Source organism: Molothrus ater, chromosome 1, assembly GCF_012460135.2.
Source record: "Molothrus ater isolate BHLD 08-10-18 breed brown headed cowbird chromosome 1, BPBGC_Mater_1.1, whole genome shotgun sequence".
NCBI classification, from domain to species: Eukaryota; Metazoa; Chordata; class Aves; order Passeriformes; family Icteridae; genus Molothrus; species Molothrus ater.
The window spans coordinates 4605366-4629213 of NC_050478.2; the positions used below are offsets into that span (position 1 = coordinate 4605366).

General features: G+C 43.8%; 1 protein-coding gene across 3 annotated transcripts in view; it reads left to right on the forward strand.

The window, feature by feature from the left end:
* The first annotated feature begins 9846 nt into the window (after positions 1–9846).
* The window catches only part of CTDSPL (CTD small phosphatase like), an 86670-nt gene continuing 72668 nt past the window's right edge, over positions 9847–23848 (forward strand). For all 3 annotated transcript variants that reach the window (XM_036378970.2, XM_036378971.2, XM_036378972.2), the window contains exon 1: positions 9847–10274. In XM_036378970.2, coding sequence (XP_036234863.1) covers positions 10199–10274 — 76 coding nt within the window. In that variant the 5' untranslated portion in view covers positions 9847–10198. The remainder of the gene's footprint in view (positions 10275–23848) is intronic.

A 23848-nucleotide genomic window follows, 5' to 3' on the forward strand; every position in this document is an offset into this window, starting at 1 on the left:
TTTTTTAAGATTTTCTAAGCCTTCTGATGTTTACATTCTTGTAACGAACTTTCTCACACACTTTCTGTAAATAACTTATTGTTTTGCATTCTTGTATGGAAGAGGAGAAATTTGATGGACTGCTGGTTTGTCCAGTGTCACTGGAGAGGTGGCACTGTCACCCTCCAATCCACTGTCACTTTTGGAAATCTATAAATGTTGGAGTCAGAAAATAAACTTCCCTTTTTTCCCCTTGAGAGCAGCAGTGTGTGTGTCGTGTTGTTTCATGTCCTATAGTGACATCCATCTTATCAGAAGGCTAATTAATTGCTGTATTATACTGTATTATTCTATGTTATATATAATATTATATATTATATAATCTATAATAATCTATATTATATTACACTATATTACATTACCTCTAAACTGAACCTGCCAAGCACTCCACTCTGCTCACACTGCACAGAATCTCGTGACTGTCACCGACAGTCCTGACTCACACACACACACCTGGCCCTGACAGGCCAAGAACCAAAACACCATCACTGTGGGTGAACAATCTCCATATTGCATTCCACTTTTGCACAAACACAGGCACAGCAAATGATAAGAATTGTGTTTTTTCTTTCTCTGATGTTCAGAGAATGTGAAACCCAGAAATATTCTTGGGAAGAACTGTGCCTTGCTTTTCTCTGTGAAGAGAACTGTGGCTACAGTACACACCTTATCACACCACCCTACCTGTGCCCTACCTGCCATTACCAGGTTGGTTTTCAAGCCCTTCAAAGGTAGCTTGAGCCTCAGACAGGAGAGGGAGCACCATGGCTATTCCCAACCCTGCCAGAAATTCCCTGTGTAATTGCAGTCCAATTACTCTTTTTATGCTTCAGTTTTCCACAGGAAATTATATTTCCTTTGACACTTAAAACTATAGATCTTTATGCTGTGGGTCACTTCCTACTACTTTTTGTACAGAACCCAGCACAATGAGACTAGTTTTGACAGGATTACTGAACTATCTTGATCTCACAATCAAATATTTTTATTAAGCTCAATTTCATCCTGGTCGTCCAACATAAGTGCTTCTTCCTGAGGCTTAGACACTTCTGTTATTTGTAGATATTTATCAGGGAACATTTTTCATGGCCTTTTTACTGGAACACAAATTTTACAGTAAAAAGTGGAGGATATTGCTCCAAACTATTGGTGGGTGGCCAGTGCCTCTGGCTTTGGGAATCTCCAGAAACCAGTCAAGCAGCAGCACCTGTGTTGTTTTACATACTCAGAAAAGCAAAGGTATATGGAGCCCTTGCTGCATTCAGACTGGTTCCTTTTTATTACACAGGCAGCAAAAGAGACAATTGGAGAAGACAAAAATACTATTTCCAAGGGCAGCCACAGAACTCCTTTAAATCATCTCTGCTTTTCCAATATAGTGCCTTTTCCCAACAAAGGTCACCAGGTTTCTTTGCAGCTCTCCAGCAGTCAGGTGCTGAAGACTACCCTAGATTTGAAATTCTGAGGGGATAGACACTAGGATTGAATGTCAAGATTCCCTGGGAGTTTTTCTTCAAGGATTTCCTATTTCGTCCTCTTTCTGTAGTCCATTTTCCTTTCCTCTGCCTTACTATTTCCTCCATCTACACTTTCCCCTCATAGCCTGTGTACAGAATTCACAGATGCCTTTCAAAAATCTGTCCTCTTTCCTTCACTCAAAGCTCCCCACTTTCACTCTGATTTCTCTACTAGCCACACAGACCACACCACATCATGAAAAATGCTCTTTCACATTCCTGACACTCTCAGGTTCCACTAGCAGCCACGTGAATGAAATCTCAATTGGAGGAATGGTGTAAGTGGAAGTGTCATAGCTCCAAAGGCTTCAAAGAGTGCCTGTGGTTCCCATGCCAGCATTTTTTGTGGTAGTCACTCACTGCTAGTAAGGTCTGGTATCAGCCTTAACCAACCAAGCCACTTCACTTTCCACAGCCAGCCCATAATTTTAAAAGGCCAATGGACTCTCGGTGATGATGCAATGATGTGTTCTCAGGTGCTTCTCTAGGCATAAGGCCAAAAGCTAAGTTACCATTTATGCAATTTGAAATGAAAAGCACAGAATTAGGCAGTGACTAGAATTTCTCATTGCAATTCTTTAACGTTTTGACTTTATTTTTCCAACAGTCAGCAGGTTTTTCCTGTGAGGAGTTCTTTAAAAAATAAATTAGATGGCTGCTCACCATGACTATCAGTTGACTCAGATGACAGGACATTGCACTTACAAGACCTTTCACGTTCCTCACTCCTCCTTTTCTGTTTCTCAATTAGGCCAGATTCTACTGCCTTTATTCATACTATTGCTTTATTCCATAGCTCACACTAATGATTTCAGCAGTGACTCCTGGAATAAATTACTGCTCCTGTGTGCCAAGATGACCTGAAGTCCTTGCTGAGGGCTGTTTCAGGCCTTTGTCATGACTTTCTTATCCCGTTTCATCCTCCACAAAGCCAGGAGTTTCTCACAGCTCATCAGCTGGTTCCCCCAGAATCAGAAGACAAATACCTTCCCATGTTTGCTGTGCCTCATGGAGAACCACAACTGTGTCACTAACATGGTATGTATCAACCACTGCTCTCATTAACTCAGAAACCCCACCATGGAACTATCAGTAAGAAGGTGTTTGCTGTCCTGTTTTATATGTGACAATGGTCAATGCCTCACTGAATCAGGTATTACACAAACATTTCCCACATTTGGGGAAAAAACACTTTTAAAAATGGGTACTAGCAGTGGGAATGAGAATGCTGAACATTCAGAAGCATTTAAAAATATTAACCTCTAAGACTTACCAAAGCATCATGGACCCATCCTATTTCCCTCCAGTGAAAGTCCAGTCAATCCCTTTTAAATGCTATGAAATCCTCACTGGAGCTGGTGCACAAGGAAGAGCCTAATTATGGAGCCTCCTTTAAATCAGTTGGAATCTTTGTAAGCATAAATCATAGAGCAAAATCAATTGTTTCTGAATCATGTCTCAGAAAGAATTACCAAGAGCATGCACAAAGTCAAATCCCCAAAAGACAGAGAATGCCAGAGTTAAGATGATCATGACCTAGTCTGGAAAGGACAGGCTGCTACACTTGATGCTACATAGCCTCAGGGGAATGTGCAGTAACTGGTTACCCCAGTGCCTTATAAAATCCACTCTCAGGCTTTCCAGAGTTGCTATTAATAGGAGTTATAAACAGCCACGGAACCATAACATGAGATTAGCTGTTGTTATATCTGTTTCACAGATAAACTCTCTGACAACCAGTGAAACTGAAATGGAAACCAAGTCTCTACAGCAGTATTGGCAGGAATGCTGCAGCAGGATTCTGGAGAACAGAGTGGTCACAATGGGTAACCAGATAAGGGCAGAGCCACCTTTTATCCTGCCCCACTCTTGTGCTCAAGTGAAACAGCACAACAATCAAAAGTGAAGCCCTGCTACTGTTGACATGTCCCACCTCTCATCTCTCACCAACATCAAACGGTTGTAGAATCATGGAATGGTTTGGGCTGGAAAAGACCTTTAAAAGTCACCTAGTCCAACCCCCCTGCCATGGGCAGGGGCACCTTCAACCAGATCAGGTTGCTCAGAGCCCCATCCAACCTGACCTTGAATGTTTCCAAGGGATGGGGCATCCACCTCCTCTCTGTAGCATTAATATGGTCTAAGGCAGCAGATAAATAAGTAGTTACACTGATGCCTCCTAAATCGTTGGGTTTTGGCCCTGTGCTATTGCTTCTGGAGTTTGAAAGATTCAGAGTAATCTCTGATCTGATCTAGGACAAATTATTTGGGCTAAAGAACTCAGCCTGCTGCCTTCAGTCACCTGGGTTTGATGGAGGGAGAGCTTTGTTACAAATGTTTCTGCCAGCTGCATCCTGGCAGCAGCACCCCTCCAGCTCTAAAAGGTAGAGGAGCACCTTAGGGCAGCAGGAGACGGTTTAAGCGTGACCAGATGAACTAGGAGATGCAATGAGCACATGAATGGGACTTTTCACCAGCCTCTGACAAGGCTGGAAGATGATTTGGTTGCTTGCCAAAAGAAAAAAAAAAAAAAAAATAGCAGGCTGCCTTGCAAAGGTGTAGCATTTGCAGTTAGGTAGAACTGGATATGTCACTTGTAGGTCACCTGGTGATGAGCCCTCAGAGCCTTCCAGCTCTGGGTCACCAGCTGAATTCAACCCAGAACCAAAATTACAGCCAGGCATTTTAATTATATGTTTGCTTCCCTCTGGGTCGAACACTTTCCAGGCATCGTTTCTCCTGGGGGTGTCTGACATCTGGCACAGTCAGGCTTCATTTTAGCTGCATTCCTTAATCAAAGCTTCTGGATTAGCAGTCTACAGAAATTTGGGATTAAACATAAATTGTTAATGTTAGTAAAAAACCCATTCACCTTGTCTTCAGCACTAATTTAGCCCAAGGTAAGGAACTACATTTTCTATCATGTGCACAGTAAAAATCCCAGGAGAATAAAAAAGTCACAAGAACTCATAATTTTCAGTGTTATTTTTTTCCCTAAAAACCTTTATTTGGGAGAAAGAAGAGAGACAATTTCTGCTACAGTACTTGAAAGCCAGTTTCATGACTCTTTCTCAGATTGACAGTAATACTGATTCCACCCAAACAACTCAGCCTGAAAGAGACAACTCATAATGTTAAAGTTCAGGACAGTTACAGTTGACTGAAAAAGGGACTCAGAATGGAAATTGTTGTACAACTGCTACGTTATGACTTGCTGCCAGATCTGGAGATAAAACTAAAAGCAGCCATTTCTTCTGATTGATTTGGTTCTCTCTTATCCTTCTGTGGAATGACAATAGTAACATCTAAATGACAGCACTGCTTGGAGTTTTCTCATTTTTTTTCCACAGGAATAAATGCATTGTATTCAAAGGCACAAAATCCTCAGAATTCACAGCACTCAGTGAAACCAAAAGTGATCAAACAAGCACTAGTTTAATAAATTCTGATATGCACACATATGTTCCAACAGGGAATATGCTGTGTTTTACTTGGGTAAAAGCAGAGTCCCAGCACACTTAAAGCTCAACTCTTTTCTCATCAGAATCTCTTCTGACATAGCAAATAGGTCACTGTGTGGAAATCACAGCCACATTTTGAGTAGATTGAGTTAACTTTATGAATGCATCATAAAATGGGAACTTCATAACTTCCTATTGACACTGTTTTACTGTTGCAATTTACCATTCTAATGGCACTATTTAGGAAACAATGACTGAGCTGCAATGAGATAATTAAGGAATAATGTCCATTACTTCAAAGTATACAAAGCAGTAAACAGCTGCCAAACGTGATTAATAGCTGAGGTGAAGTTAAGACATTTAATCAATCTAATAAACCATTTATTGCGAGAATATAGCTGCTTACACTAAGTATGAGACATTTATCCTATTGATACAAACTGCAGTATTTTCCTTTCTTTAGGATATAATATCACGAGACCTTGATTGTTCTCCCTTTAAAGTCAAGGATAAAACTCCCATTGTGGGCCCAGGGTCAAGACTTCACAGAACTGATACCAATGAAAATAAATGCTTCCTTTTAATGTAGAATAGTTCTGCTAAAAACATCCCCCCTCCCCCCCATTATAAAACATCCTGTGGCATTGAGAGAGGGACACATTTTAGTAGCAAGGACAAATATCAGAAGTCATGATGAAAACCTGGATCTCCTATAAGCTGGTGCTGCAATTCCTTGCTAAGTATTGCTTTGTCTGTACCTCCACCTCTGATCTGTGACAGGGAGATGAAACCATTCCCTTGTTCCATGGGATTATTTAGGATTTAGCTCATGTAGCACACAAAGAAACATAGACAGAAGATACTGTACACACTTCAGAGTGTTCCTACAGTGAAACCAGAAAGGATACAACACGGATTGCTCTCGATTCTGTAACATCTATCTCATAGCTGGCACGGGACTGGGAGCGGTGGGGGTGGGAGAGGCTGATCCCACGGCCAGGGGAAGGGACCTGTTTCCGAGGTTACAGCCCGGACAGGAACAGCTGCCTTTCCTCAGCTTCCATTCTGCTTCTCACTGCCCTGCAGGAGTATGGACTTTCTACAGCTCCTTGTGTGCTGCCAGTATCTTCCCTGTTTGCTCTCCACCTTAGGCTGGAGGAGTGAGGCAGCTTCATGGCAGCAGCAAAGGGACAAGCACGGGGAGAGACAGCCCCTCTGGCACATCCTCCCACCCTACTTCCCCCTTTTAAATCACCACAAACAGCAGTTCCCCCTCTAAACTGCAGCAAAGACCAAATTCCTGACGAAGATGAGCACACAGGGAGCTGTTGGACTGGAGTTTTACCACATGAGTTGCAGAAACAATCTTACCAGCATTAAAATCACACAGACCACATTGGCTCGAGGTGAACATTGTGTTTGTCAAGTCTTGCAAAACGTGCTTTTCATCAGACAAGATGTTTCTGTCTCTTCATCCCTGCATAGAAAGGAGGCATTGGAAGGCTTGTTCTCCCACCACACGTTACAATTTCCTTTTCCCTGCACAGAAGTGGAAGGTGTTCTTAGTGCTGACTGACTCCTGAACTTGCTCTGAAGCAATTCTTTTGTCTTAATGGTAGCAGGAAGCTGCTTTGGTTTTTACCCAAATATAAATATTGATACAGAAACTCATACCAGATAATAACAGAGGTATGAATTTATTGTTTCAGCAAAAGCTCCTATGCAAATTAACCCTCAGATAATTAAAAATGCCTGCAGTGCCTGGGCGGGTAAAAGATCAAGCACTTGCAGGGTTACAACATAACCAGAGCTGTGATAAAGCTGCATAATAGCTCAGGAGCAGCAGCTCCCAGCCTTCACAGGCAGCAGGGCTAATTCCACCAGCCAACATGTACCAACTCCTGCTCCTCCGTGCCCAATCCAGCCTGTGAGGGACTGTTTGTAACTGCAAGGCTCTTGTCTGGGGGAGCCAGAGCCAAGGAGCAGGTTGGAACTTGCACAGCTGGATGCAATGCAAGCAGTGGCATCACGCTCACTCCCCGTGCAAGTGTTTGTCATAAGAGTAGGACAGGAAAACCTAAAATACGAGTCCCAGAAACCTGCAATACAGGTATCTCTGCCTGTACTGCTCTGTTGGGAGTGTAAGTTTTGGAGACAGAAAGCACAGGTAGATTTGGAATGATTTTTTTCTACAGGGAAAAAAACACAGTGATTTGAAGGCTTGCAGCAAAGTGTTTAAAATCTGTTGACTGCAGGAATGAAACAAGGCCCCCAAGCTGTTAAGTCATTTTCTCCAGAAACTGCATGTGGCACTGCTGCAGAGCAGAAATTCCTCGAGGCTGGGCCCATAGTCTTCTTTCACAGTGAGGAAGAGCTGCAACAAAAACAGCTGCTTAAATTGCTTGAATTAAACAAAATGGTCATTTCTGCAACCCAGCTTGGCAGCTGAAAGGAATCACAGAATCCCAGAATGGCTGGGGTTGGAAGGGACTTTAAAGATCACCCAATTCCAACCTCCTGCCATGGGCAGGGACACCTTCCACTGTCCCAGATGACTCCAAGTCCTGTCCCACCTGGCCTTGGACACGTCCAGGGATGGGGAGTCAATGCCATGACTTTGTTACTGTTAGGGAAAACTGTTCATAGATAAATTTCTAAATATTTTGTTAATGTAAATTGTCACTGGTTTCCCCTTTAGTGCAAAAAGAAGATAATTGTAACCAACATTACTAAAAATTCACGTTGCCTGGGTTTCTGCTGGCTACAGAAGGATTTTCCTCATTTATTTAATTAATTATAAAATTATACCTATCTTTAGTGTAGCAAGGTTACAACAGAGGCTTGAATATACATTAGTTTGTTTTTTTCTAGGAGGCACAGGGGGTTACAATTCTTTATTTACATTAAATACACCACTATGCTTTTTTTTAAAAAGGTTTTCTCTTGGTTTTACACTCTGGCAGCCCCACAAAAGAGCCATAATTTGGGGTGGGCTTTTTCCCCATGTACTTTCCCCAGTATTGGGCCCGAGGCCCTGGGTAATGGCAGGTACCAAGAAGGGTGGGAGCAGGACAGGTACACCATAATTTATATCCTCATGCACCAGCAAACAGCAGCTCTGGGAATTCCTGGAGAGCCAGACATTACTTTTAGGAAAAAGACAGAGGGTATTTGCTGTGAGAGAAGCAGCCAAGCTGCCATCACTACCTCTGCAGTGCAAGAGGGACATGGAGCTCCTGGGGTGGGTCCAGCAGAGGCTACAAGGAAGATTAATGGACTCTTTTGTGAGGAAAAGCTGAGGAAAAGCTGTTCAGCCTTGAGAGGATGCACTGAGAGGACCTCACCAATGTCCGTCAGCATCTGCAGGGAGGGCTTGGAGCAGGAACCAGGCTCAGCAATGGCACAGGAGGAATGGGCAGGAATGATCCCAGGAATTTCCCCCTGGACATGAGGCAGAACTTTTTGTGCAGTGACCAAACCCTGAACAGATTGTCCAGAGAAGGTGTGGGGTCTCCCTCCCTGGGGATATTCCAGAGCCATCCAGACACAATCCTGTGCCATGCCCTGCTGGGGTCCTCTCTGCCGGAGCAGGGACACGGGACCAGGTGACCCACTGTGCTCACTCCCAAATGGAGTGATTCTGTGATTTGAGCTGCACACTTGCTTCTGAAAAAGACACATTCACTGGTAAAAAGACTTCACTCCACACGTCTTCTAATAGAAGGCTTATATCTGTTCATGAATCTGTTAATATTAGGTCCAGATGGCCAACGGAGCTGGGAAGGGTCTGGAGCACCAGGAGCAGCTGAGGGAGCTGGAAAGGGGCTCGGCCTGGAGGAAAGGGGGATCAGAGGGGACCTTGTGGCTCTGCACAGCTCCTGACAGGAGGGGACAGCCGGGGGGATCAGGCACTGCTCCCAGGGAACAGGGACAGGATGAGGGGGAACAGCCTCGCCTTGTACCAGGAAGGTTTAGCTTGGACATTAGCAACAATTCCTTCGCAGAAAAGTTGATTGATTAGACATTAGAAATAGGACGCGCCAGTCCTATTGGTGGTGGAATCACGGTCCCGGGATATGTTTGAGGAAAGCCCGCACGTAGCACACAGTGGCTGACAGAGCAACGCCGATCCCACAGCCCTTTTCCCACCCAAACAATTCCGCCGCCGTGATTTATTTTTTCCCGCGCAGCCCGAGGCGGGAAATGGCGGCCGGGCCGGGCCCGCCCCGCGCCCTCACGGCTGCCCGGCCCCACCCCCGCTGTAAGCCCGGCCCCGGCCCCACCCCCGCGGTGTTGTGCGCGCTGCCCGCCCCGCTCCGCTCCGCCCGGCCCAGCCCGGCCCAGCCCGGCCCGGCCCCGCCCCGTTGTTTACCGCGCACCGCCGGGCGCTGCCGCTCCCGCCCCTCGCTCCGGACCCGGCGCGGGGCGGGCCGGGCGCGCTCACGGGCTCGGGGCGCGGCGGCGGCGGCAGCGGCGGCGGCGGCAGCGGCGGCGGGCGGGTTGTGGCGCAGCGCGGGGAGCGGCTCGGCCCCTTTCCCCTCCCTTCCTCCCCTCGCACCGCGCTTCCCTCCTCGCCCGCGACCCGGGAACGGGGGGAGGAGGAGGAGGAGGAGGAGGTGGAGGGGGCGGCCCGGCGTCGCTCCGCCGAGCGCTGCCCGCGGGAGGAAGGGGGGCGCGGGGATGAGATAAGCGCGGGGGCGGGCGGCGGGGGGGGGAATGTAGGGGCGGCTCAGGTGGATGCGGGGGGCGGCGTGAGGCCGCGGGGGGAGGCGCGGAGCGGAGGGACGGGGGCTCTTCCCCCGCCTCGGGAGGCGGCGGGGGCTCGGGGGGCAGCGCTCGGCGGGCTTCCCGCAAGGGTGAATTGGATTAATTCGCTTTTTTTTAAAGGGGGGGGGAGGTTTGCGCTCCTTTCCCCCCCCCTTCGCCGTGCAGAATTGGCGCCGGCAAGAGGCCGCTGTGGCATCGCGTTTGGCGTCCTTCCCACCCCCTTCCCCTCGGTTTCGCTCCTGGAGGAGTTGCTTGTTGAGGTTTTGGTTGTTTTGGTTTTTTTTTTTTCCCGATAGTTTTTTATTTTTTTTTTTTTAACAAACAAACAAACCCGCTCCCCCCCGTATAACCCCCCTCCGCACACAAGCCTGCCTCTGAGAGGGAAATAGCCAGGTGGAATCTCACTCTGTTTCCATGGACAACCCGTCCATTATCACCCAGGTGACTAACCCCAAAGAGGAGGAGATCCTGTCCTGCACTCAGGATAAAGGTGAGCTGCTTTCTATCTTTCTCCGTGATTTTTTTTCTTCCCCCCCTCTGTTTAAAAATGCACGTAGTAACAACTCGCATTCTTCAGTGGCCGTATAATCCTCTTCAGGCTGCTGGAAATAGAGGAGGGCTTGTTGGGTTTGGGCTGGTTGTTGTTTTTATTTTATTTTTTTTTCGTGGGATGAAGGTATTTGCGTGAAGGGTGTCTGAAACTGCTTGTTGGATACAGCTGAGAAGTTGTTAAAAGTGTTTAAATACCGAATTTCATCAGTCATAAAAAAAAAAAATACTCTTGTTCCTTGATGTTTGGGGAGGTAACTTTATAAGGTGGTCACTGTGCAGTTAGTGCCCTGCTTCAGGGAAGGGATACCTGTGCTGGGTGTGTTGGAAGGTTTTGAAATATCTGCTGGAACGATTTTAAATTATTTTTCCCCCTTCTTCTTTTTTTTTTTTTTTAAACCAGATTTCTTTCATATATTCCTCCCTGCCTCCCCATTTCAGAATCTGTGCAGCTTTTGGGTTTGTTGGAGGTTACTTGTGCCTCTCAGGAAGAGACACAGGCTACTTGTTAAAGCAGGCTCTGTTTGACTCCTTAGATAAATAGTTGTTGCTTGCGTAAGGCATCACACTTGGACCGGGTTTTACTCCCAAATGAGATGAATCCAGCCTGGCTGAAGGAGCTGCTTCCCTCAAAAGTCTGGATGTTGACGAGTGCCTTTAACCTTGTTTGCTTTCAGAAGCTTGGAGCACTCTTGGGGCTGTAAGTGGTTGTGTTCTTGTGCCTGGTGAGTGAGCAGGAGGGTTCAGGTTTTGGGGGCTTGTTCACGGCTTTGGGAAGTTACTTGGATGTCACTTTTATGCTTTGTGACAGGCAGTGCTGGTAAACAGGGGAGAAAGGGCAGAAATCAGAAGTAAAGAGTTATGCCTCCATGTTCCTTAGTAGGTACGGTCAGATCTCTGAGCAGTCGTCTGAAATGGTAGATTGATAGCTCTCCCCCTGAAATTGGTGAATTTAGTGCCCAAAAAGCTTGCATTTTTGTGTGGCTCATCTTGGAGCTAGTGAGGGCTCCTGTATTGTTGGAGAAGTTGCTCCCAGTTACTTTTGACTGTAAGGCCATACATGAAATCTGTGTCTTCTTGCTTCACTAGTGCTGACTGCACAAGTATGGAGGTAGAGAAAAAAAAACAAAAAAAAAGCCCAAACCACCAGGTTTGGGGGGTGTTTGAACAAAAAATTCTTTATTTTTGGCATAGGAGTGTTTATGTAACTCTCTAATTCCTTTTGCTTGTGAGATGGTAGTTCCACCACGAGGCCTGGTTTGGCTCAAGAGATTTTTGATGCTTTCCTCTGTTTTGGCAGTGTGGAGTGTGGGGTATCTACAGTAACTGAGGTGCTGTGCTCTGCCTGCCCCATCTCCTAGGACCTGGTTTAGGGTAGACATGTGTGATACTGAGCTCAGAGCTTGTGGTTTTAATGGCCTAGATGATTGTATGTTATGGAAGGGTTTCGTTGATATCTGTAGCAACTGCTTGAAATTTTAGTGCAAAAAAAAGCCAGTTGAGACAAGCAGAGGAAGATTTGACAGCTGGGAATAAGAGTAGGCATCCACATCAAACAAGTGGCTTCAGAGTCCTCGGCAGAGCGAGTGAAAATATGCATCTAACTTGCATAACTCTGCAGTAACTTGCATAATGTGCATTGTGTTCTTGCTATTGGTTTGTCTTTGGCAGAAAATCGTGATGGTCTTCTTCGCAGAGAAAGAGCTTTTCAGGCTTGGTGTTAGCAGGGCTGGGCTGGGGGAGAGGGGAAGGAGGGGACCTGGAGTTGGAGATGAGGAAACTCCAGCGTCATCTTCAAGCAGGAGGTGAATTACCATTTTTTTCGGCTTTTGGGGTGTGTGTTTTTTTTTTAAACGTGGTTGGATTGACGATGAGCTCTGTGGTAAGACTTTCACATCACTCCAGAGCAACTTTTGCAGCAGGAGAACCGCGGGTCTGTCTGTCCTGGGCTCTGGAAGGAGAGCACTGCCTGCTCCAGCCTCTTCCACTACAGGTTTTCCCGGTGCTGGAGGTAGGCAGCTTGTGGGAACCCGTGGCTCTGCCTGCCTCCCTGGCGTGGCTGCACATCCTCACCCAAATTTCTGTCAGATTTCAGAGCCTTTAGGTCCGGTGAGCTTCGAGAGAAAGAGCCCGGAGCGCAGATAGAGAGCCCAGATAACTCAGCTGTGCTTGAGTCTCTGCTGCTGGTTCAGGGGATGGGTACAAAATGGCTCACAAGTGTGTTAAGGCATAATGAATTAACTCTCTGTTTCATGAAATCCACAATCAGCTGAGGCTGAATTCTGGAATTTTGTGATAAGGTGAAATACAGCAGCACTGTGCTGTGTGAGGCAAAGCTGTTCAGTTTAATGAAAAGCTGTTTTTTTTTTTTCCTCTGAGTTTAGCATTTGGCTGCAGAAGGAAATTCCAGGGTACTAAGTGGCATGTGTTGGCTTTGGGAATCAGGGTTTCCTTAGGGTTGTTGAGACCTTGTGTTGGTGTTTGTCGTGGAAGAAAAATCATTTATTTTCTTGTTGTTCGGCTGGAGAGAGGCAGTTCCAGAGTAACTGAGCAGCTGCTAAATAATGCATGTGGATACCTTCAAGGTTTTGATTTTTTTCCCAAGATTTTTTTTAAGCTTTTAATCAGATGTGAGGCCAGCATTTAGCTTAATTTATTTATTAAAATGTATTTATGTTTTAAAAGGAATTCGATGTGCAGTTTAAGCTTTTGCCAGATTTTTCCTGTGTGAGGGAGCGAGGCTGGCAAGAAACAGAGCTGGTTCTCTGGTCCTGGGGCAGTTGTGTTTTTACTTAAATATTGTGTTTTACAAATGCTCAAGCTTTTTCTTGCTAGTCCAGGTGTATTAAAAATAGCCTTGGAGATGAGTGAAGCTGTGGCAACTTGTTAGGGGGATCTTTTAAACGCTAAGAAGGATTCGTTAACATTTATTTTTTAAGAAATAACAAAAAATTTTGAAGGTGGAAAAAACCAGGTCTTGGTATGTGAACCATTCCCTAATATGTTGCCACATGGTGGTGCACTGGATTTAGTTGTCTGTCAAGATGAAAGCTGAGCATGGAAGGTTTGCTACAATCATATTTTGTTATTATTATTATTGTAATGTTCTCAAATGCCTGTGGTGTTGGTGCTGCTGGAGGATTTTGGTCTCTATTTGTGTTGTTAAATTAGTTCTGGGAAATAGAAACTTAGATTTTTCTCAACTGGAAGTGATTCATAGGTGCCTGGAAATTCTTTTGACTCTAAATTCAGAGAGAATTCAATTCTCTGTTAGTTTTTTAAGTAACAGAAATAGTAGTTCTTTGCAGAATATTTTATGTTGTGGTCATTTGGCACTTCTGGAAATTGGGAACATTAACAAACTTGAAGCTAAAATGGAGACCTAAGTATGTGAAAGGAGTTTTTTTTAATCGGGGTAAATGTGAGCAGAGAAGAAAATAGAAGAAAAATATAAAATGAGAAAAATATAAATAAAAAGTATGAAGAAAAACTGAAAGTCTGGATCTCTATAAATCATCCCAGATAAAATCAACTGGTTATTTTATTTTTAAATTTGTGTTAGTTCATATTACTCATAGACCTCTAATGTAAAATCTGTATGATTAAATGTACAGAAAACTGAGCAGTGCTGACAGAGCTGCTCTGAGTGTCACATTGAGAGAGTGTGGTCATGGATGGGCAACAGGCATTCAGTCCAGAGAAATGAATTTCCTTTTTTTTACCTGCCTGCATTAATTTGATCCTCATAAATGATGCAAATTCTTGGCTGTTTCCAAGTGCCAAGTTCAATAGTAGTAAAAAAAAAACAGTCCAGTCCTTCAGGTACCTCCTTCAGGCTGTGGTGGTTTGTTTTCTGTCTTCAGCTACATCTTTCCTGACTTCTCTAAAATTTTCCTGTCAGCTGAGTGTCTATTTTCAGTTATTTAGAGTAACAGAATGTTTTGGTGTCCCTACAGATGTGAATTGTCTTCTGCAATAAATTGGATGAAAAAGGTTCGCAATGGAACCTGAACCATTAGAGTTTTTTTTAATCACAGTGTGAATGAGTCTCTGGAGATGTTTTCACAAACTTTTTTACCTTCTTTTCTTTCAAATAGAGTTGGAAAAAAACAGCAATGAGAGCAATACTCATTATAATTTTAAATAAAGAGTTCTGAAGATCTCAAGTTAAAAGCCAAAATAAATGTCTTTAATTGTGTCTTCAATAAAAAAAAACATTTTGAATATAGCTGAAAATATTTTGAATGTACTTTTTTGCCATTACATCACCAGGATTCAGAGTATTCAAACACTTGAACATATGTTAATGATCTTGAGACATTGTCTCAACAGATTTTTATAATATTGACTTCAGAATTTTAACACTAAAGTAGCATTTAAAGGGGAGAAGAAAAAAAAAAAGATTTGGAAACCACTCCAGCAATCCACTGGAATGTGAATTGCTTGCAGAGGGCAAAATTTTAAATCATTAACTAATGACATAGTTGTTATATGAAACCAGAGTAGCCATACAGTAGGTTTTATGTTCCAGGGAGGCTGTAGTAACCCAAGATTTGATTTAGGGTCCCAGTTAACAGGCAGAAGTGCACTGGCAGATGGGAATGGTAATTAGTCTGAATATCAAGTATTCAGCCAGTTTGTAACCCCTGCAGTGTGATCATTTCTTCACAGTGCCTGTTGTCACCTGAAATTCCTACTGGTTTCAATGTGGTGATTTCACTAAAGTGTTCAGAAGTTTAACATGCTTTAAAAAAAAAAAAAAAAAGAAGAAACCCAACAAAGTTGACCTACATTTTGTTAATTCAGTATTCAGAAATGCAAATAGCATTTTCTGACATAATCAGTAAAATGCAGTGTGATCGATGCCACGCTTCAGCTCTCAGAGTTTAAGCTGAACATTCCAAATAAGCCTCTGGATAAGGGCTCCATTTGTGTTTCTTTAAAGGGATAAAAACTGAAATGCTGAGAAGGCAAAAGGCCAAGAGAAATGAAACTCCCTGACTTGGGCATTGTTGTGAAGGACTTTCCCGTTGCCCTCGTAGATAGGTTTGACTGTGGGAAGCTTGTTCTCCCTTTGTGGAATGCTTAATTTATGAGCTTGACTGTCCTGTAAAAGTCACCATTCTGACATGAAAATGGTTGCAAAATAGATCTATCTCACCATTTTTATGTATATGTCAAATCTTAGCTGTTCCCTCTGTAAGAAAGTGCACTTTTGGTATCTTTTGAATTTTGAGTTGTTGGCAATGACCACCGTGGTTGGGGCTGAGTATTATATTTTCAATTAAAAATCCAGTTTCAGGCAATCCTGGCTATGGAAATGATAACTTAGGGGGTTAATTTGTCCATTTCTCATGCCCAGCCAACAGAACTGGACAGAAAAAATTTGAAATTTTTCTGTCAACAAGAGCTAACGTTTTCTTAAAAAAAAAAAAAAAAAAAGAGGAGGAAAAGCAAAGACAGTTCTAATTATCTCAATTCTTGCTTAGGTTTTGCCCACTGTGTGAATCAGTGAGGGAAAATGTGGCTCATCCTTCTTTCTCCTCCCTGCCTGGGGGATATATCTTGCTGGGAGGGCAGAGGAATGTGGATGCAGGTAGGACCAGGAAGGAGCAGAGAGGTGCCCGAGTGCTCCAGCCTGTTTGGGGATGGAGCAGGGAATGAAATCCTGCCTGTGCAGCCCAGGCAGAGGCTGCTGGGGGCACAGGGAATAGTTCTGGGGTTTGGCATGGCCTCCCAGCCTGCCCTGAGCACTCCTGACCAGACTTCATCAGTGTCTATTTTCAGTTATTTAGAGTAACAGAATGTTTTGGTGTCCCTACAGATGTGAATTGTCTTCTGCAATAAATTGGATGAAAAAGGTTCGCAATGGAACCTGAACCATTAGAGTTTTTTTTTTAATCACAGTGTGAATGAGTCTCTGGAGATGTTTTCACAAACTTTTTTGCCTTCTTTTCAGACCACTGATGAAGTCTGAGGGTCTCTGCCCACACATTTGGGTGGTTTAGTGTGCCCCCTTATCCCAGCTCAGAATTATTTCCAGAAAGGGATGGAATCTTCCAAGCTGAAACAAGAGAAGGGCTGATACAACTCCAACGGGCCAAGCCTGTTTAGATGTTTATAAAGATCACATCTGGATTGCTGGTGAGGATTGTAAACCATCCCATGCTTCTCAGCAGTGGAAACCTGGCTGGAAGAATCTCCCAGAAACATTCAGCAACATCTCCTAGGTCTCCATGAGTTGGTTCTAGTGGGTTCCTGATCTAAACTCTATTTTCAGTGCTCAGCTCAAACATCTCACTGGGTTCAAGTGATTGTTTGCTGAACTCCCAGAGCGGCAGGCAGGCACAGAGGAAGAGCCTTTTGTGCTTTTATGTCATCACAGACAAATTTCCAAGAGTTTCATGCTGGAAATGTTAATCTTCTCTAAATTCTGCTTTGCTGGAGTTTGAGGGGAGCTTGCTTTATTTTTACTTGGAGAGGTTGAGGCATGAAATGGACGTGGATGGGATGGATATGGAAAGCTTAAGTAGCATCTAAATAGATCTGAGTGAAAATATGTTCCACGTGCTCTGCTGTGGTATAATTTTGTCTTTTTTTTTTTGTATTTTTGCAATGTTTGCTGTAAGACAAGAAAAAAAAAATCTTAAGAGTTTTATACAGTTCAGTCCTTTCAGTGCCAGCTGCTACTGTGTAACACAAATACAAGCAGTAAAAATATCAACTTTAACCAAATGAGCAGAGAAAGTCCTGTTCTAAAGCTTGTAGGCTTTATTCAGCCTGTTATCAAAATGATCACTTGCAAAGTGCCACTTATTGTTTTCTTTGTACAAGATAATAAAGTATGATTTGTAAAAAGAAGAACCCAATTATTAGAAGTGATTGGCTGCACTAGAAATGAGAATTCTATTATCTAGAAAATTTATGGCGAGCTAAAGCTGAATAAATACATGATAGACTTGGATTCTAAGGGTGTTGGGGGGGTTGAAATGAGATTTTTTTTTTCTTTATTTATGTTTTCAAGAAGCTGGTAGTCTCTTCTGAATGTTTATTAATATATTTAAAGCCTGACAGATGGGAAAATAAGACTCTGGAGGACCTATTTTGTACAGAGGAGCAGCCCCAAATAATGGATGCCTGATCAAAATCAAATGTGTATATAACTTCTAAAATGTTTCTAAACTATCAAAACAGGTTTGTAGGAGGCAAATATTTCCTGAACCTCATCCTGCAGTCACAGTTTGCATATTGATGATCTTGTTTAAAGCCAAGTCCTCTCTGCTGAGTGACTGGCCAGTTGTTTGCTTCCACTGTTGCAAACCTTATTTTCCTGGTAGCAAGGGAAGTATTGATTTTTATTCGCTGCCCTGCTCTCCCCACCCCCGCAGCTCTCTGCTTCCTGACTTGTCCTCCAGGATTCCCAGCGGAATTGGCAGTAAAAAGAATCTTGCTGTGTCCTGGCCTGCTGTAATCAGCAGTAGAATTTGAAACTTTCTTGTTTATTTGATGATTTGCAAAGCTTGGCTGTTCCCTTGGTGTGTGGGACTCCTCCCCTGGTCTCTGGGAGCCAGAGGGAGGGATGTGCTTCCAGCTCTTGAGGATGAATTCCTGCCTTTGGGAACACTTTGGGCTAGATAAATCAGTTTCCATCCTCATAATCACCATGAAGAAATTGTGCCACAAAGGTGCTGTTACAGTGGACATGTGTAGAAAAATTCAGGTGTGGTGGTTTCTTTTTGAAGTAATGTTAGTAAAAAGTTTTTTTAAAAGATACAAATCTTAGACAAAGTCATTCTGAGCATGCATTTAACAATTGGCAGACAGTGCTGCTTTATTTCTGTCCACAAAAGCTGTCTTGTATTTTCATGCCTGAATATTTACATACTTGCATTCGTTGCCCATGAGTGCATGTCCATGTGCTTACCAGGGATCTGATTCCAGGAAGGCTTTCACAGGATCACAGAAGGCTTTGGGTTGGAAGGAACCTTAAAAACCCATCCAGTGCCACCCCCTGCCATGGGCAGGGACACCTTCCACTGTCCCAGGGTGCTCCAGGCCCATCCAGCCTGGCCTTGGGCACTCCCAGGGATGCAGGGGCAGCCACAGCTGCTCTGGGCACCCTGTGCCAGGGCATCCCCACCCTCCCAGGGAAAAAATATCTTCCTAATATTCCACCTGACCCTGCCCTCTGGCAGTTCTAAGTCATTCTCCTTTATCCTGTCATTCCAGTCCCTTGTCCCCAGTCCCTGTCCAGCTCTCTTGGAGCACTTCAGGCACTCCTGAGATCTTCCAGAGCCTTCTCTTCTCCATGCCAGAGGTTCTCTCTTCTCTTCTCCATGCCAGAGGTTCTCTTCTCTTCTCTTCTCTTCTCTTCTCTTCTCTTCTCTTCTCTTCTCTTCTCTTCTCTTCTCTTCTCTTCTCTTCTCTTCTCTTCTCTTCTCTTCTCTTCTCTTCTCTTCTCTTCTCTTCTCTTCTCTTCTCTTCTCTTCTCTTCTCTTCTCTTCTCTTCTCTTCTCTTCTCTTCTCTTCTCTTCTCTTCTCTTCTCTTCTCTTCTCTTCTCTTCTCTTCTCTTCTCTTCTCTTCTCTTCTCTTCTCTTCTCTTCTCTTCTCTTCTCTTCTCTTCTCTTCTCTTCTCTTCTCTTCTCTTCTCTTCTCTTCTCTTCTCTTCTCTTCTCTTCTCTTCTCTTCTCTTCTCTTCTCTTCTCTTCTCTTCTCTTCTCTTCTCTTCTCTTCTCTTCTCTTCTCTTCTCTTCTCTTCTCTTCTCTTCTCTTCTCTTCTCTTCTCTTCTCTTCTCTTCTCTTCTCTTCTCTTCTCTTCTCTTCTCTTCTCTTCTCTTCTCTTCTCTTCTCTTCTCTTCTCTTCTCTTCTCTTCTCTTCTCTTCTCTTCTCTTCTCTTCTCTTCTCTTCTCTTCTCTTCTCTTCTCTTCTCTTCTCTTCTCTTCTCTTCTCTTCTCTTCTCTTCTCTTCTCTTCTCTTCTCTTCTCTTCTCTTCTCTTCTCTTCTCTTCTCTTCTCTTCTCTTCTCTTCTCTTCTCTTCTCTTCTCTTCTCTTCTCTTCTCTTCTCTTCTCTTCTCTTCTCTTCTCTTCTCTTCTCTTCTCTTCTCTTCTCTTCTCTTCTCTTCTCTTCTCTTCTCTTCTCTTCTCTTCTCTTCTCTTCTCTTCTCTTCTCCTCTCCTCTCCTCTCCTCTCCTCTCCTCTCCTCTCCTCTCCTCTCCTCTCCTCTCCTCTCCTCTCCTCTCCTCTCCTCTCCTCTCCTCTCCTCTCCTCTCCTCTCCTCTCCTCTCCTCTCCTCTCCTCTCCTCTCCTCTCCTCTCCTCTCCTCTCCTCTCCTCTCCTCTCCTCTCCTCTCCTCTCCTCTCCTCTCCTCTCCTCTCCTCTCCTCTCCTCTCCTCTCCTCTCCTCTCCTCTCCTCTCCTCTCCTCTCCTCTCCTCTCCTCTCCTCTCCTCTCCTCTCCTCTCCTCTCCTCTCCTCTCCTCTCCTCTCCTCTCCTCTCCTCTCCTCTCCTCTCCTCTCCTCTCCTCTCCTCTCCTCTCCTCTCCTCTCCTCTCCTCTCCTCTCCTCTCCTCTCCTCTCCTCTCCTCTCCTCTCCTCTCCTCTCCTCTCCTCTCCTCTCCTCTCCTCTCCTCTCCTCTCCTCTCCTCTCCTCTCCTCTCCTCTCCTCTCCTCTCCTCTCCTCTCCTCTCCTCTCCTCTCCTCTCCTCTCCTCTCCTCTCCTCTCCTCTCCTCTCCTCTCCTCTCCTCTCCTCTCCTCTCCTCTCCTCTCCTCTCCTCTCCTCTCCTCTCCATGCCAGAGGTTTTCTTCCAGAGAACCTCTGGCATGGAGACAAACAGTTGCTGACACCCTCAACCCTGGGTTTGTCTCCATGCCAGAGGTTCTCCAGCTCTCAGAGCTTTTTTTGGTGGCCTCCTGGTGTTTCTGCAGCAGGTCCACCTCAGTGAAGCTCAGAATGGTGGGTGTAGAGTTTGAAGTTGGTTTGCAGTGTGAGGTTTGGCAGTTTTTCTTAGTGATAGTCAGATAGAGGCATTCTGCAGAGGAGAGGTCAATAGTGACACATTCCTAGAAAATATTTAATCATTTATATACTTGCTTCAGCCAAGCACAAAGAAAGGTCTAACATTTACCACCTGGAGAGAAGGGTACAATTGTAAAGTGTCTCATTACGCCTTCACAGAACCCTTAAAAATTTTTACAAATGGGCTTATGGGACTTCTTTCAACAAAAATTGGTTAAAAATACACATTAACAATTTGATGAATGCAGTGTAAAGCGAAGCATTTCAGGGAAAACACTTCAAGTATGTATTTCACAGGGATTTTTGGAATTAATCTTTGACCTTTTGGGGTTTTTGAAAATTCTCTCCCTTGCCTTGTTTTGCTTTCTTGCCTTTTTATCTTCTCATCAGAAGATCTGGGCTGCAGCAGCTGCCTCTGTGCTCTGATGCTGTTGAAGCTCCAGGGGCTGAGGTGTTTGGTGGCAGAATTGTCCAGGGATAATTCTGCTGTGTCAGTGTTGTGGTAAAGGTTGGACTCTACCTCAGAGATCTTTTCCAAGCTTTGTGGTTCTGTGAGAAGTTGATGTTTGGGGCTGAGGAGGAGCCCTGGACAATCCTGTAGGGACAGATTGTCTCCTGGGAAGTTGGTGATGTAGGAGCTGTCTTATAAGGAGAGATGTTCTCTGTGTTGAAATTTAGGAAAATAAAGGTCTTTTGTCACCTCCAGTGGATGTTGTGCTGTATTTAAAGGGAGGAGATGCATGAAGAATAACCAGAATAATAGAGTAGGTGCTCCAGGGCTCTTCCCAGGGTACAGCATGGCTTCAGAGTGAAAGGCAGAAGGTCCCATTTGGGTTGAAGGAAATGTTAGCTCATGCCTCATACAGGTGACCTGCATAACCTGTGAAGAAATGGTTTCCAAAACTGTTTATCTGGGAGTTCCTAAACAGGATTAACTGGCAGCAATTTGCATTTGTTATAACTGATGCAACCTTTTAAAGGTACTGAAAACCAGTATTAGAAAGGTACTGATTGTGTTTCAGCATATGAATTGTGTGTCATCAGTCATAGAATGGTTTGGATTGCAAAGGACATGAAACATCATCCAGTTCCAACCCCTGCCATGGGCAGGGACACCTTCCACTAGATCAGGTTGCTCCAAGCTCCATCCAGCCTGGCCTTGAACATTTCCAGGGATGGAAATGGAGCACTAGAGGAAGGAAGGGTAAAATTTCATTACAACTGAGCACATCAAGTGTTTGTGCTTGTATTTATCCTGAACTCACTGACACTTTTCCTGTGCTGGGTGCTGGAAGATGATTACCTTTGCCAAGTCATTTGTTGGCCAGCTGCCAGTTCTCATTACTTTTTATGATGTGAAGCTGATTTTGTTGAGAATCCACAAGTTGAAAGTGATTTGGAAAGTTTTGCAAGTGGAGAAAGGGGGGAAGGTTATGTTAGTTGGGGAATTAAGAAAAGAAAAGGAAAAGAATACTGAATGCAATCTGCAGAGCAATTCATTTGCTAATTACACATTGACATAAATTGGAAAGTCCCAGAAGGAGGGGGTTTACAGCATAACTGGAAAACAATTTGCATCTGTGTAGAGGTCTGTGCTTATCCACAAAGGAATGAGATTTTAACTGGATTTCTTTAATCGGGTTTATCATGAGTGCATAGTTATGGGCTTCCTTTTTCCTCACATTGCAGCAGCTCCTGTCTTTCTGGAAGATTCCCTCTTGTGTTGAGATTAGATATGTCAAAGAAGGATCTATGGTGAAGTTTAATGGAGATTGAAAGTGAAACCTAAGAAAAACCAGGAAGTGTCCTTCTGAATTTTAGAGTGGATTGAATACATGAATGTTTCTGGCTCCAGATTACCATGATAAAACTGACAGCTTAATGCAAACTTGGCCCTGAAATTCAAATGCCTTTTTTTTTTTTTTTTATCCCTGCCCTCTAAGAAATCTGAAACACTCCAGCAAATTCTTCCTGTCTCTGCTGGGAAGGTTGCTAATGACTAATTGTACACACTAATTACATGCTAACTAGTATTGCTACAAAGAGCATTCAGTGTTACTCTTATGATAGTTTGAGGGTTTTTTTTTCCTGTAAAGCTTTCATATTTGTTGGTGCTCAACATGTTACCCTATAGTTGCCTCCACTCTCCCTTTGGTAAACATGTCATGATGAAGAAAAGACAAAAATTTGAACAAAACTAGAAATCAAACTTGACAGTTTTGAAATAGGAATCTGTTCAGGTTTCATGCCTGTATTTACTTGTGCTGCTGCTGCACATCATTATAAATTACCTGTTTAGCATCATTCTGGCAGGCAGGGGAGCTCTGAGAGCAGAATGTTTTTAAAAATGTCACTTGTAGCAGTGATGGATTCTTTTCAGTACCTTTAAATCAATCAGTTGTTTATCCTAAACATAAGAGCTAAATACTGTTACTAGCTCATGATACAAAACTGTAATATTATTCAAAGGAGAAAAATGAGCTTTCAGAGCAAACCTGGCCCAGATGCAGGGAACAGCCTCAGCAGATTCCTGAGGACCAGGTGTCCCTGGATCCCTCAGCCAGGTGCCATTTCCACAGGATGCAGAGTAGCATTCAGTAACTAAAAACAAGAGATCAGAAGGAGGTTTTCATTTATAATTTTCCTAAGTGTCCTTTCTGGAAAAGTCCTAAATAGAATGAAACTCTGCCATTTCATTTTGTGTGATATGCTGGATTAAGCCCTGAAGTACAGAACTTTTTGTTGACCATGTGCAGCTGTGGTTCTGTTCAAATACAGTTTCCACAGTGGTGAATTTCTGATGTCCCAGATGGTTCTGGTTCTTTCCCTCATCACCCAAAATTATTTGTTTCACCAAACTCCTGAAATAACACTTGCAATCTTCTTAAATTGTAAATCTAAAAATATCGATTGTGACTTTACAACATAAAAAATAATTACCTGTTCTCCCAAATCCAAGAAAACAAAAAAAACCAACCCAAACCCCACCCAAGAATAAAATCAAGCCAACCAGAATAAAGCACAGAAAGAATTCCCAGTAATATTAGCAGGGTTATAAGCTGTGAGTGTGAAACTGCTCCTGGAAATGTGGAAGGTGACCTTGTGGTGGTGACCAGGAGGACACAGCAGGACAATTTTTAGCAAGGTGACGTGGCACTGAGCCTGAGCAAACCACTCTGCAGCCCCTTGAGAAAGGGGATGCTGCTTTACAAGGGTGTGCATTTCTCTGAGTGTTGTTTATACTAAAACATAGAAGTAACTCTGGTTTTATTTTGGAAATGCCTTCAATGGGCACTATAAAAGACAGATAAGAGTAAAATAATTCTGGGCTGACTCATTGTAGAATGTGCTGAGATAATCCTGAGTTCCTGTTAAGGTTAATATCTGTTTAGTTTAGGCTTTGTGTATCCTTGTGCTGTGCATAGAGGGTGTTGGAATTCACTTGAAATAGTTTTAGAAGTTCATAGGTTAAAAAATCATTATTTTTTCAGCAAACAAT